Source organism: Hemicordylus capensis, chromosome 6, assembly GCF_027244095.1.
Source record: "Hemicordylus capensis ecotype Gifberg chromosome 6, rHemCap1.1.pri, whole genome shotgun sequence".
Taxonomy (NCBI): domain Eukaryota; kingdom Metazoa; phylum Chordata; class Lepidosauria; order Squamata; family Cordylidae; genus Hemicordylus; species Hemicordylus capensis.
The window spans coordinates 153,962,162-153,982,522 of NC_069662.1; the positions used below are offsets into that span (position 1 = coordinate 153,962,162).

The 20,361-nt window shown below is 45.3% G+C and overlaps 1 protein-coding gene across 1 annotated transcript in view; it reads left to right on the forward strand.

Annotated features, from left to right (window-relative positions):
- Positions 1-20,361, forward strand: part of VIPR2 (vasoactive intestinal peptide receptor 2) — an 89,408-nt gene that overhangs the window by 6,230 nt on the left and 62,817 nt on the right. Inside the window, exon 2 of the mRNA XM_053266103.1 lies at positions 14,817-14,919. Within this exon, the coding sequence (XP_053122078.1) occupies positions 14,817-14,919 (103 nt within the window). The remainder of the gene's footprint in view (positions 1-14,816; positions 14,920-20,361) is intronic.

Genomic DNA, 20,361 nt, shown 5'->3' on the forward strand with positions numbered 1-20,361 from the left:
ATCATCATCTCCCTGGAGTAGACATAAAAGGGAGCTGGCTGGACACTGTGAGTTTTTATTTTAATTAACTAACCCCACAGTGTTCCCTCTAAGGCATGCACATGTGCTTGTGCTCACACAATTTTTGAAGTGAGATTCCGCTCGGGTTGAATCAGGAAGGCCCCACTGATGGTGGGGTGCAGGTGCACACACACTGCCTTGGTACTGTCTTCCAGAACAAAATTCATTCTGCACACAGATGAAAACGATTAGTGGGAACACTCTACCCACATGGTGTGTTCTTTTTTTCTGTTCTGTTCCTTTTTTGTTGTTGGGGGAGTTCAGCCCCTCCTGCCCTTACTGGGTGGCAGTAGGGTGTCCAACATTCCATTGCCTGAATATGAGACACAAGGGGGGGGTCATCTATGGGTGGGGTCATCCTAGAAGCCTGAGTAGCAATGCATTTGCAACAACAACACAAGCCCCATGATTTCACAAAGCTTCTTATTCACACAGAGCATTCCACACAGACATAGAGCAAGTGTCAGGTGGAAAATTAAGAGAATCCTCCAGGTTGACACACACATCACATCCCTGCACATTCCCCACTGAAAGCCTCACTGAAAGGCTTGCCAGAAGTGGCGAGTAAGTTAGCAGGAGTCTGTAGGTCTATTTACATTCGATAGCAATGTAAATAGACCTTCGATAACAATTCGATAATTACATTCGATACATTCGATAACAATTAGCAGTGTGCAAGATGTAACTAAAACCAGGCAATTGTGCCTGCAAGTTTGCCGAGCAACTGGGGCTTCTTTTGTGAATCTTGTTGTTTCTTTTACATGATAATATGGACTTCACCCAGACTTCAAAGGGCTCAGTGCAAGTGCTTGAGGGATGAGGGAGAGCCCCAGGCACTGCCAATAATACAGGGAAAACAGCATCCTGTCAGGGACAAGAGATTTTTGCCTCAGATATGGGGCTTCCCATATAATACCGGACAGTTTGGAATGCTAGTGGCCATCACTGCTCAAAGGCCTGCAGCATGGAAAGCAAGCGGTGATGTCACCAACTTCTCACCACACCCAAGGGCTCAGAGCATGCTCAGGGAGGACTGGCCACCTTAGGCTTCTTTGCATACTCCCAGAATGGATCACAGAATCCATTTCAGATTGCAGAACTACTCCAGAGCTGGAGGGGTGGGCTGGATTAATTCTGGGCTCTTCCCAAATTGTTGGAGCTGAAATAGGAGACTCTGTTTATCTCTGCTCACAACACCATTGATCCTACTCACTGTTAATGAGCACAATCGTGAGGGCATATTTTTCCATAAGAATTCAAATGTTCCGCCCAGATGCTCAGGGAAGCCTGCAAGAAGTCCGTAGAAGAGATACCTTACTGAAAACTGCAGTGGGTATTTTTATATGAAATCTCTGTAAATGCAGTGTGGAAAAAGCATCTCAGAACTGAAGGGGAATTTAAAGGGGTATCTTATTGTAGAGGTTTTCAAACATGGGTCCCCAGATTATGTTGGTCCCCAGTATGGCTGGGGATGATGGGGTTTGTAGTCCAGCAACATCTGGGGACCCAAGTCTGAGAACCCCTGTCCCTGCCTTATGGTGTACAGAGAGGATAAGCATGTGGAGGGATTTCATATATTTATGGGGAGGAATCTCCATCCATGTGGTATTTGTAAGTATGGGCTTTTCTGTGTTTAAAGGGACAATGACCTACTGGGTCTGTCCGCCTCTCTGTAAAGTGCCAGGGATGTTGCAACTTCCTAGAAAAGAAAAGTGAAGAGAAATAGACTACTCCCGTTTTTTATAGCACATTACTTGAGGCAGATATATTTGATGCAAAGGGACACTATGAAGATTAAAATAGGATTTGACGCTTATACGTTTGCTATCATGAAATTGGCTCTTCCAAGACATTTCAATTGCTTTTTTGTATTTGCTTAATTGAATGTGTATCTTCTGCAATTTAATGCATACATTAAAATGTGTTGTTTTTTTTTAAAAAGAGGGAGAACTGAGAGTCTGAGATGCACATCTTAAAAAGTTTTTGGGGCATTCAGCACAACTGATACATCTCCTAAATCCAGCTCCCAGTGCTGGATTTAGAAATGTTTGCATCTGAAACAAAACCCATGATGACACTCATTATAACATGTATGTATGCAAGATGTGGAAGAGAACAGGAAGTCACTGCAGGGAATCCTGTGCATTATGAAGCCCAACGCCCTGTTCTAAGGCTGCACTCACACAGAATACAGACATCCCTCGCCAACCCAGAGGGTTCCGTTCTGGCAAAACCTTGCCATTGGCATATTAGCGGTTGGTGAGCAATTGAAATCAATGAAAATCAGGAGGTTAGGGGAACTGCATTCGCAAAAAGACCGAAAAAATCAAAGAAAAAATACCAAAAAATGCCCAAAATCACCTGGAATCCTTTAAAATCACCAAGAACAAACAAGAGGAGTGAGCAAATTGAACCTCTGGAAAATTTTGGAATTCCACCACCCTCCCCCCAGCAAATCACTCAAAGGCACTTTTGAACTCCCCAAACTCACTAAAAATCACTTTAAATCTCAAGGAGTTGGTAGGGCCAGCAAGAGGAATGAGTGGATTGAACCTCTGAACCGCCCCCCCGCTTGCAGACCCCCCCTCCCCCACACACACATCACTAAGATAGCTTGCCAAACCGTGGATAATCGGGTTGCGGCTGGCGAGATCAGTCACAATTTCCCAGTCTTGGATATGGGGAAACCGCCTTTGGGGAGGGACGACTATACAATAATGCCACCTAAGCCCCTTTTATGCTGTTAGTGCCAGGGGCGTAGCAAGGTTGGAGTGGGCCCAGAGACAAGATTTTAAAATGGCCCCCGTGTGTGTGTGTGTGTGTGTGTGTGTGTATCTTCTATGTCCCACAACAGAACATCATCCTAAATTATTTTTTAAAAGGTTTTGTAACTTGTGGACAATGCAAGTCATTTAATGGTACTAGAGAAAGACATTCTGTTCTGGTAGCTCCAGGTCTCAACACTCACATCAATTTCGGAGGATGAATCCAACTGAAGGAAGCCCGGGCGGGTGCGCGGCCTGGGGAGTAAGTCATGTGACTTGCCTCTGGGGGGCCCCCCAAGGCAGTGGGCCCCCAGACAATTGTCTCCCCTTGCCCTATTATAGTTACGCCCCTGGTTAGTGCCATGTGTGAATGTTAATTTGGCCTGAAGGTGATCTTTAAAAAAACCCAAAATACATTCTGGCCAATTTGGTTTTATCATTTGTATTACAGATGAACTTAAACAAACTCACAGGGTAAACTCCAGGTGTAGAAAACTCTGAAAAGAGGATCTGATGCTCATATTATGAAGTCTCCCTTACAGGTGCATTGCCAATGTTTTTCTTTGCAGGCCTCTGAAAAAGGGCATTCTGCATCCTTCTAGCTAGCCTCGTCAGTTGCTGAACTGCTCTTCTAGTTAGACTATTTTTTCTTAATACATAAAAACTCTGATTTCTTCCCACTAAATGTGATGAAAAACATCATCTATCTATCTATCTGTCTATCTATCTATCTATCTATCTATCTATCTATCTATCTATCTATCTATCCTATAACTGCCTGTAAATCTTTCTTTAATCTTCCTTGCAGTAGCCTAGAATAGGGGCTCCCAACCGTGTGTCCCCAGCTGATATTGGTCTACAGTGGCCACAGGCCATCGAAGCTGGGGATGATGGGAATTGTAGTCCAACAACATCTGAGAACCCAAGCTTGAGAATTTCTGGACTGGAAATCTTTTCTGCTTGTCCCTTTCCTTCTAGACTTTTTATCATGCTCGTAGCTTTCTTTTAAATCCTTCTAACATCTTCCCTGAATCTGTTCTCCCAGGGACTTTTACACACAGCAGGCTTTACCTCGAGTTTACAGGGAGACTTCACTGCGAACTCGAAGTTGTCCCAAAAAAACAACACATATAGTGGAATTTTTTTACCCTGGATATAAATCTGGCTACACTCTAAGGCACAGTGGAAAAACCCAAATTGTGTGTGAACTGCTCCCTGATAACTTGCAGGGACTTCGGGGTAAATCTGGCCGATATGTGGACGCATCTCCTCCATTCTGGAGGAGATGCAAGTTAAAGGGCTTTAAAAGCCCCATGTGGAAAACTTCCGGGTGATTCCTTGTGCTTAGTTGCTTGTAAAAAACTCAGCCCTTATTTCTTAGAATTCATTTGAGCTTCAGTAAGACACTGAGGATCCAAGCACGCTATCATTTTCACAGGTCAAATCAAATCAAATCAAATACTTTATTACAGTCACAGACCAGTACAATAATAATTTATACACTCAGAAGCCCAGCAAACCATAAAAGCTGTAATATAAGATTAGCAAGTCAAACCTCAAAACAGAGCAGCTAAATTGAATTCATAATGAGCTCCAGGAAGTTATTCACACTTGGCTTCAGGCTTCAGGGTAAATGTTGAGCGAAGCCACTTCGAAGTGCACTTGCGGCATTGAGGGAAGCAGCCCCTCCCCTCTGCTCTCGGCGTTCGTTTTTGAAAGTCCACATGGCAGGCGTCAGTGTTTTCCTTCCTAGCCAATGGGAACGGGGTAGAGAGAAAGTTCCCCGCAGAGATAGATCTGCATTTCTGAAGAGACCATGCCTGTTATCATCATGCTAATGATTCTACATCAGCGCCTCTTCCTGTTTGCTCGGGCATTTTCAGAAAAAGTAGCTTAAAACCAGCATTTTAAAAATCTGGAAATAGCTCAAGATAAGCTGGAATTCGCATCACAAAGCCCAACTTGTGTGTGGAGTGGATCCAAGGGTCGCGAATGGACTTCGGGGCAAGTTTGACTGGTGTGTGAATGCACACACTCTCTCCCAAAAGAGATTCAGGACAGAAGCCCTGTGTCTAAAGCCACCTGGTGAATCTTACTGGCTACCAAACAAAACTTAGCCACACTATAAGACATTAAATCATTCTGACCAGCTAGAAGATAGTCAAGATAAGAAGAGTCCGTATGACCTGAATGACAACTTATAAAAGGAATTACACTGGAGAGCCAGTGTGGTGCAGTAGTTCAAATCCCCATTCAGCCATGACACTCAGTGGGTGACTCTGGGCCAATCACTTCTCTCTCTTAGCCTAACCTACCTCACAGGGTTGTTGTGAGGAGAAACATAACCATGTACACCACGCTGGGCTCCTTGGAGGAAGAGCAGGATATAAATGTAATAAATACATTTAAAAAAATATTTGTGCTGTAGCTCTCAGTAAAATTGGCAATAAAGGAGCACATGAGCTGTAGTTTTGATATTTCCTGAATTACAGTGGCAAAAACGTTCTTTATAGGGGATTTTTTAATAACTCCCTTCCAGAACTGTTGTTTGTAAAGCATTGCAGTGTGCCAGCATTAAAACTTTACTGTATTTTGGCTCTGTAATCAAGTTAAAATATCGAATATAGATCTCTTATCTATTTAGATACCTAAATAGACACCCACAGGAACAGAGCTTTGGTCAATTTGTCGCCCCATATCATAAATTCATTGTCTGGGGTTTGTCCTGGCCTTTTCATACCCCACAGATATCAATACAGGAGGAGAGAAACTACAGTAGTGCAGCCTTTCCTCTAACTCTTTTTTCCATCAGGAGGGGTAGGTGTCTAATAACACTGATGGAACTAAACCTATGGGGTGGAAAACCAGCTTTAGCCAAAATTCTAAGATGTTAATCCATATTCTGACCTCCACTTTAAGCAATCCTGCTTCCAAATGAAGGACAGCACTAGGAATACATTGAAGTACTTGGAAAAGACTGCATGGATTCCACCTTAGAGATATTAGAATACATGCCAAGTTGAGCTCCATATAGGAGGTGTGCTTGAAATTTGGCAGAAAAAGGTTTTATTGCAGAGGGTACAAATTGAGTGCCCCTAGAGCGGTGGAAAGATTGCATTGCTAGTGCAGTCTTGTGTGCGTCCTGCTTTACGTGTTCTCTATGCAGGTCAAGTCTGTAATAAAAAGTTGCTATTCAAACATTAGATACACACCTAAAATTGTGGACGAGAATGTGTTTGCAAACACAGTTATCAGACTGAGCACTTGTCAGCTGATGTTCCTTGTTGAGTGTACACTCAGTGGTGAAACTAAATGTGCTGTAATATAATGAGCCTTTTCTCACGAGCAGTGAGAAAAGGCCACAGGGTTTGCGGGGAGGAAGCCTTAAAGAGCTTGCCTTCCCTCAGACGATCATGCCATCTTCCCTAGGCGGGTGGATTGCCCACCCAGACGAGTACCGGCTGGTGCCAGCAGCTCCAAGGGTCAGGGTGCTGGGATGCGCCCCCTGCACCCGACCAGAGCTCCAATAATGCACTGTACAAGTGCATGGTACATTATGGAGATCCCACTATGGGGTTATCCCCCTCGGTCGATAACCCCACCGAATCGGCTAGCAGCCACAGCTGACAGATGATCTGGAAAACAGAGTTAAGGGAGTGATCGCTCCCTTGACCTCATTTTCAAGGGAGGCTCTATAGGCGTCTTTTCTGCCATGCTTCCACTGGGATCGGGCCTGGTCCTGGTGGTTCACGCATGTGTGCAAAACCGGGTGGGGCTCCCTTAGCCCGGTTTGGCACATGCGTGTGAATAGCCCCAGAGAACCACTTTTTGACTCCACATTTTCATCAGGTTGTTTGTTTGTTTGTTTCATCGTGAAATAAAACCGCCAAATGTTATATCATGGTTTTAGGTGTCCTAATTGCGCTAGAGAGTTTGCTAAGATCTAGGAAGCATGAAAGTGGACCAGGTGGAATACTGAGTATTTGGAATCTGTTATGTTGATAGATGGCAGTGTGTGGAATTATTGTCTTCTTTAAGGAGCTCCTGTGCTGTCTACGGGAAGCTGACAGGGGAGCCTGCTTCTGCTTGTTTTTTTACTTTCTTCCCTGAAGAAATGAGGGGCCATAAGTTAGTGGTGGAGTACAAGGGTGATTCCTGGATGATTCCGTTGGTGATTCAATGATGGAATACAGGTTCAGGTCTCTGGCACATTCAATGGATGTATCACAGCAAGGCTGGGAATGACATCATCATCATCATTATCTGGAACCATTGATTACCCGCTCTGATATGTTTAATGAATTCTTTGTGGAGAAAAATCTCTCATATTCGGGCCGACTTACACTCCATCTCCACAATTACTTCAGTGTCTGATGTGGAGGTGTCCAGCAACTCCTCTTATGTGATTAGGTTGGATCAGTTCCAGTTTGTGACTCCTGAGGATGTGGACAAGCTGATTGGAACGGTACGGCCTACCACCTGTTCTCTTGACCCTTGCCCGACATGACTTATACTATCTGGCAGGGGGATTATTGTAGAAAGCCTGGTACAGATTATAAATGCGTTTCTGAGGGAAGGTAGGATGCCTCCTTGTCTTAAGGAGGCAATTATTAGACCACTTCTGAAGAAGCCTACCTTGGATCCCTCGGAGTTGAGCAACTACAGGTCTGTCTCCAACCTTCCGTGGCTGGGCAAGGTAATTGAGAGGGTGGTGGCCTCCCAGCTCCAGACAGTCTTGGAGGAAACTGATTATCTTGATCCATTTCAAACTGGCTTTTAGGCTGGCTGTGGGGTGGAGACTGCCTTGGTCGGCCTGACGGATTATCTCCAGTTGGGAATTGACAGAGGAAGTGTGACTCTGTTGGTCCTTTTGGACCTCTTGGCGGTTTTCGATACTATTGACCATAGTATCCTTCTGGAGCGTCTGAGGGGGTTGGGAGTGGGAGGCACTGCTTTGCAGTGGTTCCACTCCTACCTCTATGGCAGGTTCCATGTGGTCTCCCTTGGAGACTACTCTTCTTCAAAATCTGAACTTTTGTATGGTGTCCCTCAGGGCTCCATATTGTCTCCAATGTTATTTAACATCTACATGAAACTGCTGGGAGAGATCATCAGGAGATTTGATGCAGGGTGCTATTAGTACGCTGATGACACCCAAATCTATTTCTCCATGTCAGCATCATCAGGAGAGGGCATAACCACCCTAAATGCCTGCCTGGAGTTGGTGATGGGCTGGATGAGGGATAACAAACTGAATCCAGATAAGATGGAGGTACTCATTGTGCAGGGTCGAAACTCAAGAGACAATTTTGATCTTCCTGTTCTGGATGGGGTCACACTTCCCCAGAAGGAACAGGTATGCAGTCTAGGGGTGCTTCTGGATCCATGCCTCTCCCTGATGTCCCAGGTTGAGGCAGTGGCCAGAGGTGCCTTCTATCAGCTTCAGCTGATATGCCAGATGTGTCCGTTTCTTGAGATGAATGACCTCAGAACAGTGGTACATCTGCTGGTAACCTCCAGACTTGACTACTGCAATGCACTCTATGTGGGGCTGCCCTTGTATGTAGTTCGGAAAGTACAGTTGGTCCAGAATGCGTTAGCCAGGTTGGTCTCTGGGTTATCTCGGAGAGACCATATTACTCCCATACTGAAGGAGCTACACTGGCTGCCGATACATTTCCGGGCAAAATACAAGGTGTTATTTATTACCTATAAGAACATAAACAGCTTGAGCCCTGGGTATTTAAGAGAACATCTTCTTCGTCTTGAACCCCACCACCCACTGAGATCATCAGGAGAGGTCCGTCTGCAGTTGCCACCAGCTCGTCTGGTGGCCACTCAGGGACGGGCCTTCTCTGCTGCTGCCCCGAGGCTTTGGAATGCTCTCCCTAGTGAAATAAGAACCTCCCCATATCTGGCAGCTTTTAAAAAGTCTTTAAAGATGCATCTGTTCACCCAGGCTTTAAATTAATATTGTTCTAATGGTTTTAATGCTGTTTTAAAATATTGTTTAAAATTTTTAAAATTATTGTAATATTTTAAATGTTTTGTTTTTGTTTTACACTGCAAGCCCTTTGGGGACAGGGAGCCATCTTATTTATTTATTATTTCTCTTTGTAAACCACCCTGAGCCATTTTTGGAAGGGCAGTATAGAAATCAAATTAATAATAATAATAAACTAGCAGTTCCGGTGCAGAACATCTGCACCCTCTTCCCCCAGGCGTCTCTGATACCCGTTTGACCCATTCTCCCTGCCCCGTTTCTAGCCAGCTTTCAAGCCGGCCCATCCTCTCCCCTTTTGCTGCTGCTGCCTCACCCTGGCAGCCGACCCGCTGCTGCCTCCTCGCTGCCGCCGCCTCCCCACTACAGCCAGGCCCGCTGCACCCAGGACCGCCGCTGCCTCCCCACCGCCAGGCCTGCTCCTGCTGCCGCCTCCCCACCGCCGCCGCCTCCCCACCGCCGGACCCGACGCCTTCCCACTGCCGTCGGGCCCACCCCCGCTGCCGCCTCCCCGCCGCCGGGCCGCCACCATCTCCCCGCTGCCACGGCTGGGCCCACCGCTGCAGCCACCATCTCCCCGCCCCTGCAGCCGGGCCAGCCACCACCATCTCCCTGCCCCCAAGGCCAGGCCAGCCGCCACCATCTCCCTGCCATCTCCCCGTCCCCTAGGCCGGTTCAGCCGCTGCCACCTCCCCAATGTGGCCAGGCCTGTCGCCGCCTCGACTGCTTCTCCTCGCTGCCAACAGCAGCCAGCTGTTGAGGCCCAGCAGCCAACTGGGAGGCGCAGCCAATCAGGTCCCTCCCTCGCCCGCACGCATAGCCTTGCCACATCCCTACGCATGGCTGGTGGCTGGCTAAGAGAATTAAGTATAATGATAATAATAATTAACTAATGCTTTACTTTTTCTGTTTTTATTTTGTTGTAAACTGCCCAGAGACATATGTTTTGGGTGGTATAAAAATATGATAGATAGATAGATAGATAGATAGATAGATAGATAGATAGATAGATAGATAGAATCATATGCTTTTGCCAGTGCAAAATGACAGGTCATGATGTTGCTATTTTCGCCCAGTAGTTGTCACACTCGATCTTGAATGTTAATTTGCCAGCTCAGCAGACTGCAGGATCGGGCCTTTTAGTCGTTTAAAGCACTTCATCGTACTTCATATGAATTATTGAATAGCTGTTTAATTCACGAATCAAGTGGAAACACACAAGAGGATTTCACGCCACCACACTGTCAAGAACCATCTATTATTAACCAAACGTGGAAAACAGCTTCTATCAAAAATGTTGGGTTTCTGCCAAATTGTTTCCTCTTGAATCCCCAAATGCTGGTTTTAATAATGTTGAAGACCCTTAACAACTGTAGTTCAGCAAGTTGTTCGCAATGGCAGTCGGCGTATTCCCTACTTCCTGAAATCATCTTTTCGTAAACTTGCATGGGGAATATGTCTGCAAATACTGAGCAAAGAGTAGAGTGAATACCTTCTGCTCTAGTATGGCATGAGACTACTGGGTAGCTTAAGGCGAAGCCTCGAGTTCTTCCATTTCCTCACAAATGCATGTGAATTAAACTGGTTCACTTGTTAGAAAATGAGTTCTCTTACACAATGTGACATGCAAAGAACATTCCGACAGGGAGTGTTTTGTGCAGCTAGTCTTTGGCCATGTGATGTGTATCTTGCCAAAGAAAGAAGAAGCCCCAAACATCTTTACTAAAATCACTGCTTATAGAACATTTACATCATGTAATTGAAACATGGAAAAGAAGACGTACTGTATTTGTAGGTGTTATTTAAGCAACTAACGATTACATTGGGATTTGCAATGCACTGACGGTGCACTTAATTGTATCTTTGTTTTTGTTTTGTGATTCTCATTATCAGGAGTAATAATAGGGACTGGGACACCCATTACACATTTGTGAACAAATAACGAAAAAGGAAATGGCGCAAGAAACTATTTGATTGAGTATGCCTTGCTGAGATTGCCTTCCTTTTTTTTACTAGCAGGGTGTATTTTTGCAGAAACCCAACAGTGCTTCTTGGTTTAGGCTGCAGGGTATGATTTTTGTTTTAGATATGACAGGTTCTAGGTTCAAATCCCAGGCAATACTTTGCCCACTGGTGGCTCGAGACTTGTGTACATCCAAGGCAGGGCATCAAATGTGGCCCCACTCTCAGGAAGTCCCCTCCCCACTTTCTCTTTTCTTTGTGGCCGAGGAGGGCATTTTGCTGCCTTGATGCTCCAATAATCTGCTGCCTGGTATGGCTGCCTCATCTCGCCTCATGGAAGGGCCGCCCTTGACTTTGCCCCTGGGTAAAAAGAAGTTTTATTTGGGGAAAAGGTGCCAGAGCTCGGTGGTAGATCATATGCTTTGCAAGCAGATGGTCCCTGGTTCAGACACTTATCAGACTGCACATTTAATGGAGTAGTTGCATGCCCTACTCCTCCATCATGTGCATAATGTAATGTATGACATGAGTGCTTCATATCGATAGGCTGATTCAGGTTGCTCCCAATCCACCCCTTTGTTTTTTAAGGAGAAAAAAATTATGACTCAGGCTCTCAGGTGTACAGGCCTGTGCATGGAACACTTGTGTTGTATACTTTGCAGACAGCAAAGGGATGTAGCCCTTTTCCGGGACCCCTTTGCCTCTTTGAATTGCCCATGTAAAGGTGGTTTTTTTTCACACAACCGAACTGACATGTTTGTCATGTGGGTTTAGTGGAGCCTTGCAACGGTGGCATGATTTCTGTAACATATGCCTTGTTTAACCCTTGTACTTCATGCTACCACAAAGGTCAGTTCAGTTGGGAGCTACAAGGAGTCGCACAACTGCTTCAGCGCTTGCTGAAATCTCCAAGGACCCACTATCTTAAGACAGGGGACTGAACTAGGCAAGAATTCATCATCTGCCTTCCTACTCTGTGGCAGTTTTTGGAAAGATGAAAGTAGCTCATCAGAACTAATTTTATCTCAGCCCTGCAAACACATCCACAAAAGCTACCAGCCCATAAACATCTCTGCTAGTCCAACTTTCTGCAAATGCTTAATGCTAGTCAGTTGTGACTTAGCAGAAAGAAAAGGTAAATTTTGTTTTGCTTCTCTACCTGGTCACCTGGAAGAGGTGGTCACCTGTGTTTTACATGCCACAGGCAACCAGACAACTGGCTATTTTAAACATATCTAGTTTAAATTTCAATAAACTGGGACACTCCAGTCCTAGGGATACTGTAGACATACCTATCCCTGCTAACTTGGCAAAGAGGCACCTTTTAATGTGGTGATTCTCTTCATTTAGCAGGGGGAGAGTAACTGACCCTATCTACCCCCAGCACAGTACTTCCAGTGACTGTTGCTGGTGTCTATTTTATGTTTCTTTTTAGACTGTGAGCCCTTTGGGGACAGGGATCCATCTTATTTATGTATTATTTCTTTATGTAAACCACCCTGAGCCATTTTTGGAAGGGCGGTATAGATATTGAATTAATCATCATCATCATCATGCAAAGAAACAGTTCATCTGCTACATTTCTACACACCAGACAGCTGCTAGATGTAGGAGCAGAGCCAGTTAAAACAAGTTGGCAACCCTAGCTACAGAAGCAGTGCCTGAGTGACAGTTACTGAGACACTTGCAGGGATGATTCCAAGGGGCAGCAGGCTGGCTCTCCAATATATTTCCCACTCCCCCGTCCACCAGGCTAGAACCTTATAACTAAGTGTTAGACAATACAGTCCCTTGCCTATCATGGTTTTCCCAGTCATGGGTTTGAGTATCCGTGACTGGGAAATTGTGACTGCCCTCGCCAATCGCAAGCTGAGTATCTGTGGGTTGGAAGTTTTTTTGTTTTTTAAAATGGGATATTGGGGGGTAATTCTGGGGGTCAGGGGGTCATTTCTGGGCTCAGAGGGTCATTTTGGGGGCAGTTTTGGGGGATTCAGGGGGTCCATTTCCTGGGGTCAAGGAGACATTTCCAGGGGTCAGGGAGCGGTTCTTTCTAATTTTTTAACCTTGTTTTCAGTCGCTTTACAGCCATGATTCTCCTAACCCTGTTTGCCATTTAAGCCAATGACTCATCTACAGCAAATTTGCCAACTGCTAGAGTTTCCAGGAACGAATCCTGTGGTTAGCATAAGAACATAAGAACAACCCTGCTGGATTAGGCCCAAGGCCCATCTAGTCCAGCATCCTGTTTCACACAGTGGCCCACCAGATGCCACTGGAAGCCTACAGGCAGGAGTTGAGGGCATGCCCTCTATCCTGCTGTTACTCCCCCGCAACTGGTACTCAGAGGCATCCTACCTTTGAAGCTGGAGGTGGCCTGTAGCCCTCTGACTAGTAGCCGTTGATAGACCTCTCTTCCATGAAGTTATCCAAACCCCTCTTAAAGCCATCCAGTTTGTTGGCTGTCACCACATCTTGTGGCAGAGAATTCCACAAGTTGATTAGGCGTTGTGTGAAAAAGTACTTCCGTTTGTTGGTCCTAGATTTCCCGGCAGTCAATTTCATGGGATGACCCCTGGTTCTATTGTTATGTGTGAGAGAGAAGAATTTCTCTATCCACTTTGTCCACACCATGCATGATTTTATAGACCTCTGTCATGTCTCCCCACAGTTGTCTATTTCTAAACTAAAAAGCCCCAGGTGTTGTAGCCTTGCCTCATAAGAAAGGTGCTCTAGGCCCCTGATCATCTTGGTTGCCCTCTTCTGCACCTTTTCCAGTTCTACAATGTCCTTTTTTAGATGTGGTAACCAGAATTGTCCACAGTACTCCAGGTGTGGCCACACCATCATTTTGTATAAGGGCATTATAATATTAGCCATTTTATTTCCAATCCCCTTCCTAATGATCCCTAGCATGGAATTGGCCTTTTTCACAGCTGCTGCACATTGAGTCGACACTTTCAACGAGCTGTCCACCACAACCCCAAGATCCCTCTCCTGGTCAGTCACCGACAGCTCAGATCCCATCAGCATATACTTGAAGTTGGGGTTCTTCGTCCCAATGTGCATCACTTTACACTTGCCAACACTGAACCGCATTTGCCACTTTGTCGCCCATTCCCCCAGGGACAACTGTACAGTCATAGTATATTCTAGACCTATAGCTTCAATTAATTATTTTTAAAGGACCCCATTATTTAAATAAACTTCATTCACTCACTCCTCCACCTGAGACCAAGCAATTAATTATATTACCTTGAAAAACTCAATCAGCATTATCAAATATGCCTATTATGTTTGTACAGTGGTTGCCTAGAACTGTATTGTACACTCAAGTAGGAATCAAGGATCTTTCTTTGTGAAGCGGGGTATGATTTTGAAACTTCATCCAGCATAGCCTATGAGCAAGATGAGCACCTACTGTTAAGTCCAACTTCACAAACTTTGAAGTGCTATAAAAATAAGAAGTATTTATTAGCATACGTTTTAGCAGCATAGTGGTTAAGATGGAACTTATTCCCATGTTAAGTCTGTTTAGGATTGCCATCCTATGCATTTTTTCTCTGGGAGAGACCTCCTACAACACAATGGAACTTGCTTCTGAGAAAATATGCATTGGATTGTTTTGTAAACTATGAATTTGGCAACCTCTGAACTAAGTTACAGGCAGGAGTCTTTCCCAGCTGTACCTGGAAATGCCAGGGATTGGGAAATGCCAGGGATTGGACCTGGGACCTTCCTCTCCAGAATGGAGGGTTCGACTTTTTTCTTTCTTTAAGGAAGCCAGAATGTGGGTCAGACCAAAGGTGGGCCAGACCTTAGTCATCATGGCCATCGGCAGTATGTTGCTAATAACCTTTCAGATTTGTTGTTAGAATTGCCGATTAATGTGTGGGAAGCTCTTTGAACGTTTTAGGGGGGGGGGAATTTTTAAACCACTAAAATATTAATTTCTATAATTGATACTACTAGCTGCATTCTTAATATAAAATCCAAGTGTTTCAAAACGATCTTCCCTGTTAATTTAACAGGTAAATAGTATTCATCCAGAATGCAGATTACAGCTGGAGATCCATGAAGAGGAAATAAAGTGTATGGCATTTTTAAAGAATGAAGAAAAGGTGGATTTTAAAGGTAAGAAGACCATCTGCAGTATTGTGCTTGTTTATTGTTTCGTCGATTTATATCTCACCTCTATCCTGTGGGTTCAGAGTGGCATACAGTAATTTTTACAAATGCCAATTATTTCTGTTGCCAAAGGACTCACTGAGCCGGGTCTCACGATCAATGAGACCCGGTTTGCGGAGCTGAACAGGGAGAGCGGGCTAAGCCCGTTCTCCCTGCACACAAGCAGGGCAGGAGCTCTGGGCAGCCGGATCGGCCACCCACACGATTGCCACCTCTGTGACGGAGCTGGCGGGGGCTGAGGGGAACGGGGGCCGATTGGCCCACGAAAGCTCCAGCATGTCTTGTGCAAGTGCACAGGACATGCTGGCGAGACCCCCGGAGCCGGGAGGTAGCTTTTTGCCTCCCCTCCTTGGGTCTCCTCATGAGTAGCTGCATCGCGAAGCCGCACCACAGCTACTCATGATTTTTTAAAAACGGGTTTGCAGAGCGCTCGTTCCGCAAACCCGGTTTTAGGGGCGGGCTACTTGAGCGGGTTACCTGCTCAAGAACCACTGGGCTCGCAGCCGAGCCCGGTGGTTCTCACGATCGCAGGAAATCGGGCTAGCGGAGGCTAAGTAATCAAAATAGCTTGGGGCCAAATGAAAGAGGTTAAATGAACAAATAGCATTTTATAGACCTAATCAATATAAAATGAACACTCCTAATATGCTCTACATAACTAATCTCAAGAGCCATCAAAAAGGCAATGCTTTGTAGCACTTAGCAATAGCACTTACATTTATATACCGCTCTATAGCCGAAGCTCTCTAAGCAGTTTACGATGATTTAGCATATTGCCCCCAACATTCTGGGTACACATTTTACCGACCTCGGAAGGATGGAAGGCTGAGTCAACCTTGAGCCCCTGGTCAGGATCGAACTTGTAACCTTCTGGTTACAGGGCAGCAGTTTTTACCACTGCGCCACCAGGGTAGAGGCTGTCATGGGCAAAATAGCTGTTTGTTGAAGAATTACTACAGAGTGGGATAGGAAAATGGGAACTGAGTCAGACCCTTGGTCCATCTAGCTCAGTATTGGCTACACTGACTGACAGCAGCTCTCCAAGATTTCAGGCAGGAGTCCTTCCCATCCCTACCTAGAGATGCCAGATATATATTTTTTTAATTGTGAGCCCTTTGGGGACAGTAAAGTAAAGTGTGCCGTCAAGTCGGTGTTGACTCCTGGCGACCACAAAGCCATGTGGTTTTCTTTGGTAGGATACAGGAGGGGTTTACCATTGCCTCCTCCCGCACAGTATGAGATGATGCATTTCAGCATCTTCCTATATCACCACTGCCTGATATAGTACCAGTGGGGATTTGAACTGGCAGCCTTCTGCTTGTTAGTCAAGCATCTCCATCTTATTTAAGTATTATTTATTTTTCTATGTAAACGACTTTGAGAACTTTGGTTGAAGAGCAGTATATAAATAGGAGGAGGAGGAGGAGGAAGGGGGGGAGGTAGATTGAACCTAGGACCTTGTGAATGGAAGCAGATGGCTCTAGCACTGAGCTATGGCCCCATTCCCTAAGGGGGATATTTTACAGGAGACAGTGCTCAAATGCAAACCAGGGTAGACTCTGCTTAGCAAAGGGGACAATTAATGCTTGCTACAACAAGATCAATCAACTACACCAACTACCACCAAAAGGGGAAGAAAGGGTTGGAAGGATGTCACAGTTTCCATTCCTTTGTCATCTCCACTTTTGAAATAATTTTTCACTATGGCTTTAACTGCAAGTGGAACAGAAGTTTATCAGAAAGCAAACACAGAAAGTGTGACATTTTCCATAAGTAGGCGCCTGAACCAAGGCCATCTGCTCAGAGCGTAAATAAGTGATCTTTCATTCTTCTCAGTAGGGAGACAAATATACCAAAGGGGGTTAAAACAGAAACATAAATATACATATCTGGGGATGACAAAGAAAACAGATCAGTAGCAATGAATTAAATTAGGCTGGATTTGTGAGACAGAGCTTTAAAAGAGCCCTTTGTAAAGTTGTGTTTTTTAAAAAAATTATTGGCAAGAATCTCTTTATTTGGCAAGGATTATATTGGCTTGTCATCTGACTGGAAGGCGAAACGGGAAGCCAATCAAGACCCAGAAGATCCTTGCTATGATATAAATATGGGAAGACATAAACACTTCCTGTCCTATACTGGCTGAGTGGCTGAGGCTTCTAACAAGACTCCAATTCTAGCACCACAAGGGCCATTGCGTTACACAAGCGGTTCCCAACCTTGGGTTCCAACCTTGGGTCTCCAGATGTCATTAGACTACAGCTCCAATACTCCTCCACCCACAATGGCCAATACACCAAGCTCTTATACCATGGCCTTGCATCAAGCTGTTGACTGCACCTTTGGTAAACCCTGCTGCCATTGTGCCATTAACTCAGATCTGGAGGGTCTCAAAGGATCTCTACGGAGAATGGACTGTACCATTCCAGACTGTAGGCAGGGGTCACATTCTTGAACACTCCCCGATGTGAGAGCCAGCGTGGTCTAGTGGTTAGAGTGCTGGACTAGGACTGGGGAGGCTCGAGTTCAAATCCCTATTCAGCCATGATACTTGCTGAGTGACTCTGGGAAAGTCACTTCTCTCTCAGCCTAACCTACTTCACAGGATTGTTGTGAGGAGAAACCTAAGTATGTAGTACACTTGGAGGAAGAGTGGGATATAAAATGTAAATAATAATTATTTATTTATTTATTTATTTATTTATTTACACAGTCAGACAGGTGTTATTGACTGGTTTGTTTTATCCAGACATTGAGTCCTTCCCAAGGACCTGGGATGGCTGAATTTTATTATCGATGTTGTTCCTGTTATTATAGATATTGTTGCAGAATATAGGCTGTTCCCAGTAAAGCTGATTTTTGTAATTGGCTGATGGTGATTTCTGTGGCCCCTATGGAGCACCTCAACACCATAGGGCACCCAACACTCAGAGTTTTGCACCCTGGGTGGGTGGGGCTGCCTCACCTCCCCTCAGCAGGCTTTCACCCCATGGCTGTTATGATGTTTGGATTCCGTCCGGGCCGAACTAACTCCCAGTCTGTCGCCCGGGGTTGGGCGGTCCTCCTTATGAGACTGATTCTTCGTTAGGGTAACCGCACACTGAATTGTCATGCCTTGCTGCAGGATTTGTGTTATCTAAATTAATTAATGTGGCCCTAGATCATCCAACTATACATGTTTTGTCTTTATTGGGGCCTGGGGGTGCAAACTGCCTAAAACCTTGGAGTGCTGTTGCCAGTCATTAGACAGGGCTAGCCCTAGCGTTTTTGTGCCTTAGGCTAAGTTTGACTTTGGCGCCTTTCGGCCAAGAAGCGCAGAGACCTGGTTTTAACTTGAGCTGAGTCGAAGGCCCAGCCTGCATGAGTGACCATAAAATGACTAGCGTGTGTTGGTTTGGAGGTACAGAGGGGAAAGAGTTAAGGCACTTGGAGCCCAACCAATCTCCACTCTTCCTCTGTTGCTGTGGTCCTCAAGGCCAAGCAGCCTCTCTGTCTCCCTGAGAGGCAACTTTTAGCCGCTTTTAATGGTGCTCAAAAAGGAGCTTCCCTCTGTGACCAACCAGGCCTAACTGCAGCCAAGCCAACTGTTGCATGCCCCCATTACGTTTGGGCCCAGGCACTTGAGGAACTAGGATGGAGGCTCAGTAACAGATGCAGCAGTAACAGAGCAGAGGGTGGCAGGGAGGAGGTGGGGGCAGAACATGCTGCAGGGGAGGAGGAGGAGAAAAGCAAGCCAGAGATCGGACAGGAGGCAGCCTCTTCCCATTCAGTGTCCGCCCAGGGAGCTGTGGCACTGGCAGGGATGCAATATTGCACCACAAGAACCCACCCACACAAAACCTGTGCTGACCCAGGTGACGCAGAGGCCTATTGCGCTGGCACGGTGACCTCCAAAATGGCCACCATGCCGAGGGGGAAAGGCCAAAAACTGACCAATTAATGGAATAAGGGAGGGAGAAGGGGGAACCTCCGCAGACTCTCTCTCTCTCTCTCTCTCTCTCTCTCTCTCTCTCTCTCTCTCTCTCTCTCTCTCTCTCTCTCTCTCCACCTCAGACAACTCCCTCAGAGGGGGTAAGTTAAAAATTAATAATAATAATAAAATCACAACCCTGCCCCTCCCGGAACAGACCCGGGGTGGGGGGGTTCAAGGGGGTGCCAGACCGAACTGGCCCGGTCTGGTTCAAGTCCAGTTCAGACTTGAACTGAACTGGACCAGCCGGTTCCATGCACACCCCTACTCCTCACTGCTTGCTTTTAGTTGGGCAATGAAGACTATTTTATTTCAGCATTTTTAGACTGAGATTATTCCTGCTTCTCATCATACTCCATCTCTTTCTATGATGCTGTTTTGGTCTGTGTTGTTCAGATTGTGTAGTTATCGGGGTGTTTTTCTTTGTTTGTATTGTATTTTTTTATTCAATTGTCTTGTGAGTCACCTTTATATTATAGAAATGCAGGATGCAATTAATAAAACATAATAATACATCCTGACCAATCAGAGTTACTTTGTAAGATTATCTTGCCCTCTGACAGCACTCTCTAACAACTTGCCTTCTTTAATTGTTTCAAGCTGCTTTAAAAACCATTTGGGGAGTTTGATCTGGCTGCTGCTTAAAGAGAAGCTGCTTCTTCGTATCCAAATGCTCCTTGTGTCTGGAGACATGCAGTGCGGTCCTCACATTACATTGTGATGGACTTTTCTATATGTATGTGCCTTCCAGGAGTAAATATGGATTTTTCTGAAGTGAAGTGAGACGCAGCCCTCAATGAAGCCCTTAAAGAAAGTAATTTCAATTTGGTGGTTTGAGACCCACCAGTGGGGAATTAAACCATTTTGGGTAGGGCAGTGTCACGTCAGCAGGGCATGTTAGGGACAATTTAGGAGCAAGGGCTAATCTGATTTCAGTTCTGGTTGAATGGTTTGCAATCCGTTTGTGGCTCTTGGACGCTTTCCAGATTAGACCCTGCAACGGGGTCACGACGTATCTCTGAAGTGTGCTTCCACACTTCCTGTGTTGTGACAACGCAGTCCCTAGGCTGACAGCAGGGTGCCGTTCAGATTTCCAGTGCCTTGTTTCGAATTTAATCGCTGCAATATAGCGACATAATTGCAGCTGCAATTTAATCGCTGCAATATAGCACCACAAAGCTTCACTAGGGAGCTTTGGAATGTGCTCCCTAGTGAAATAAGAGCCTCCTCATCTCTGACAGCTTTTAAAAAGTATTTAAAGACGCATCTGTTCACCCAGGCTTTTAACTAATATTGTTTTAATGGTTTTAATGCTGTTTTCAAATACTGTTTTAAAATCTTTAAATTGTTGTAATGTTTTAAACTTTTTCTTTTTGTTTTAACTAATGTTTTACTTTCTGTTTTTATTTTGTTGTAAA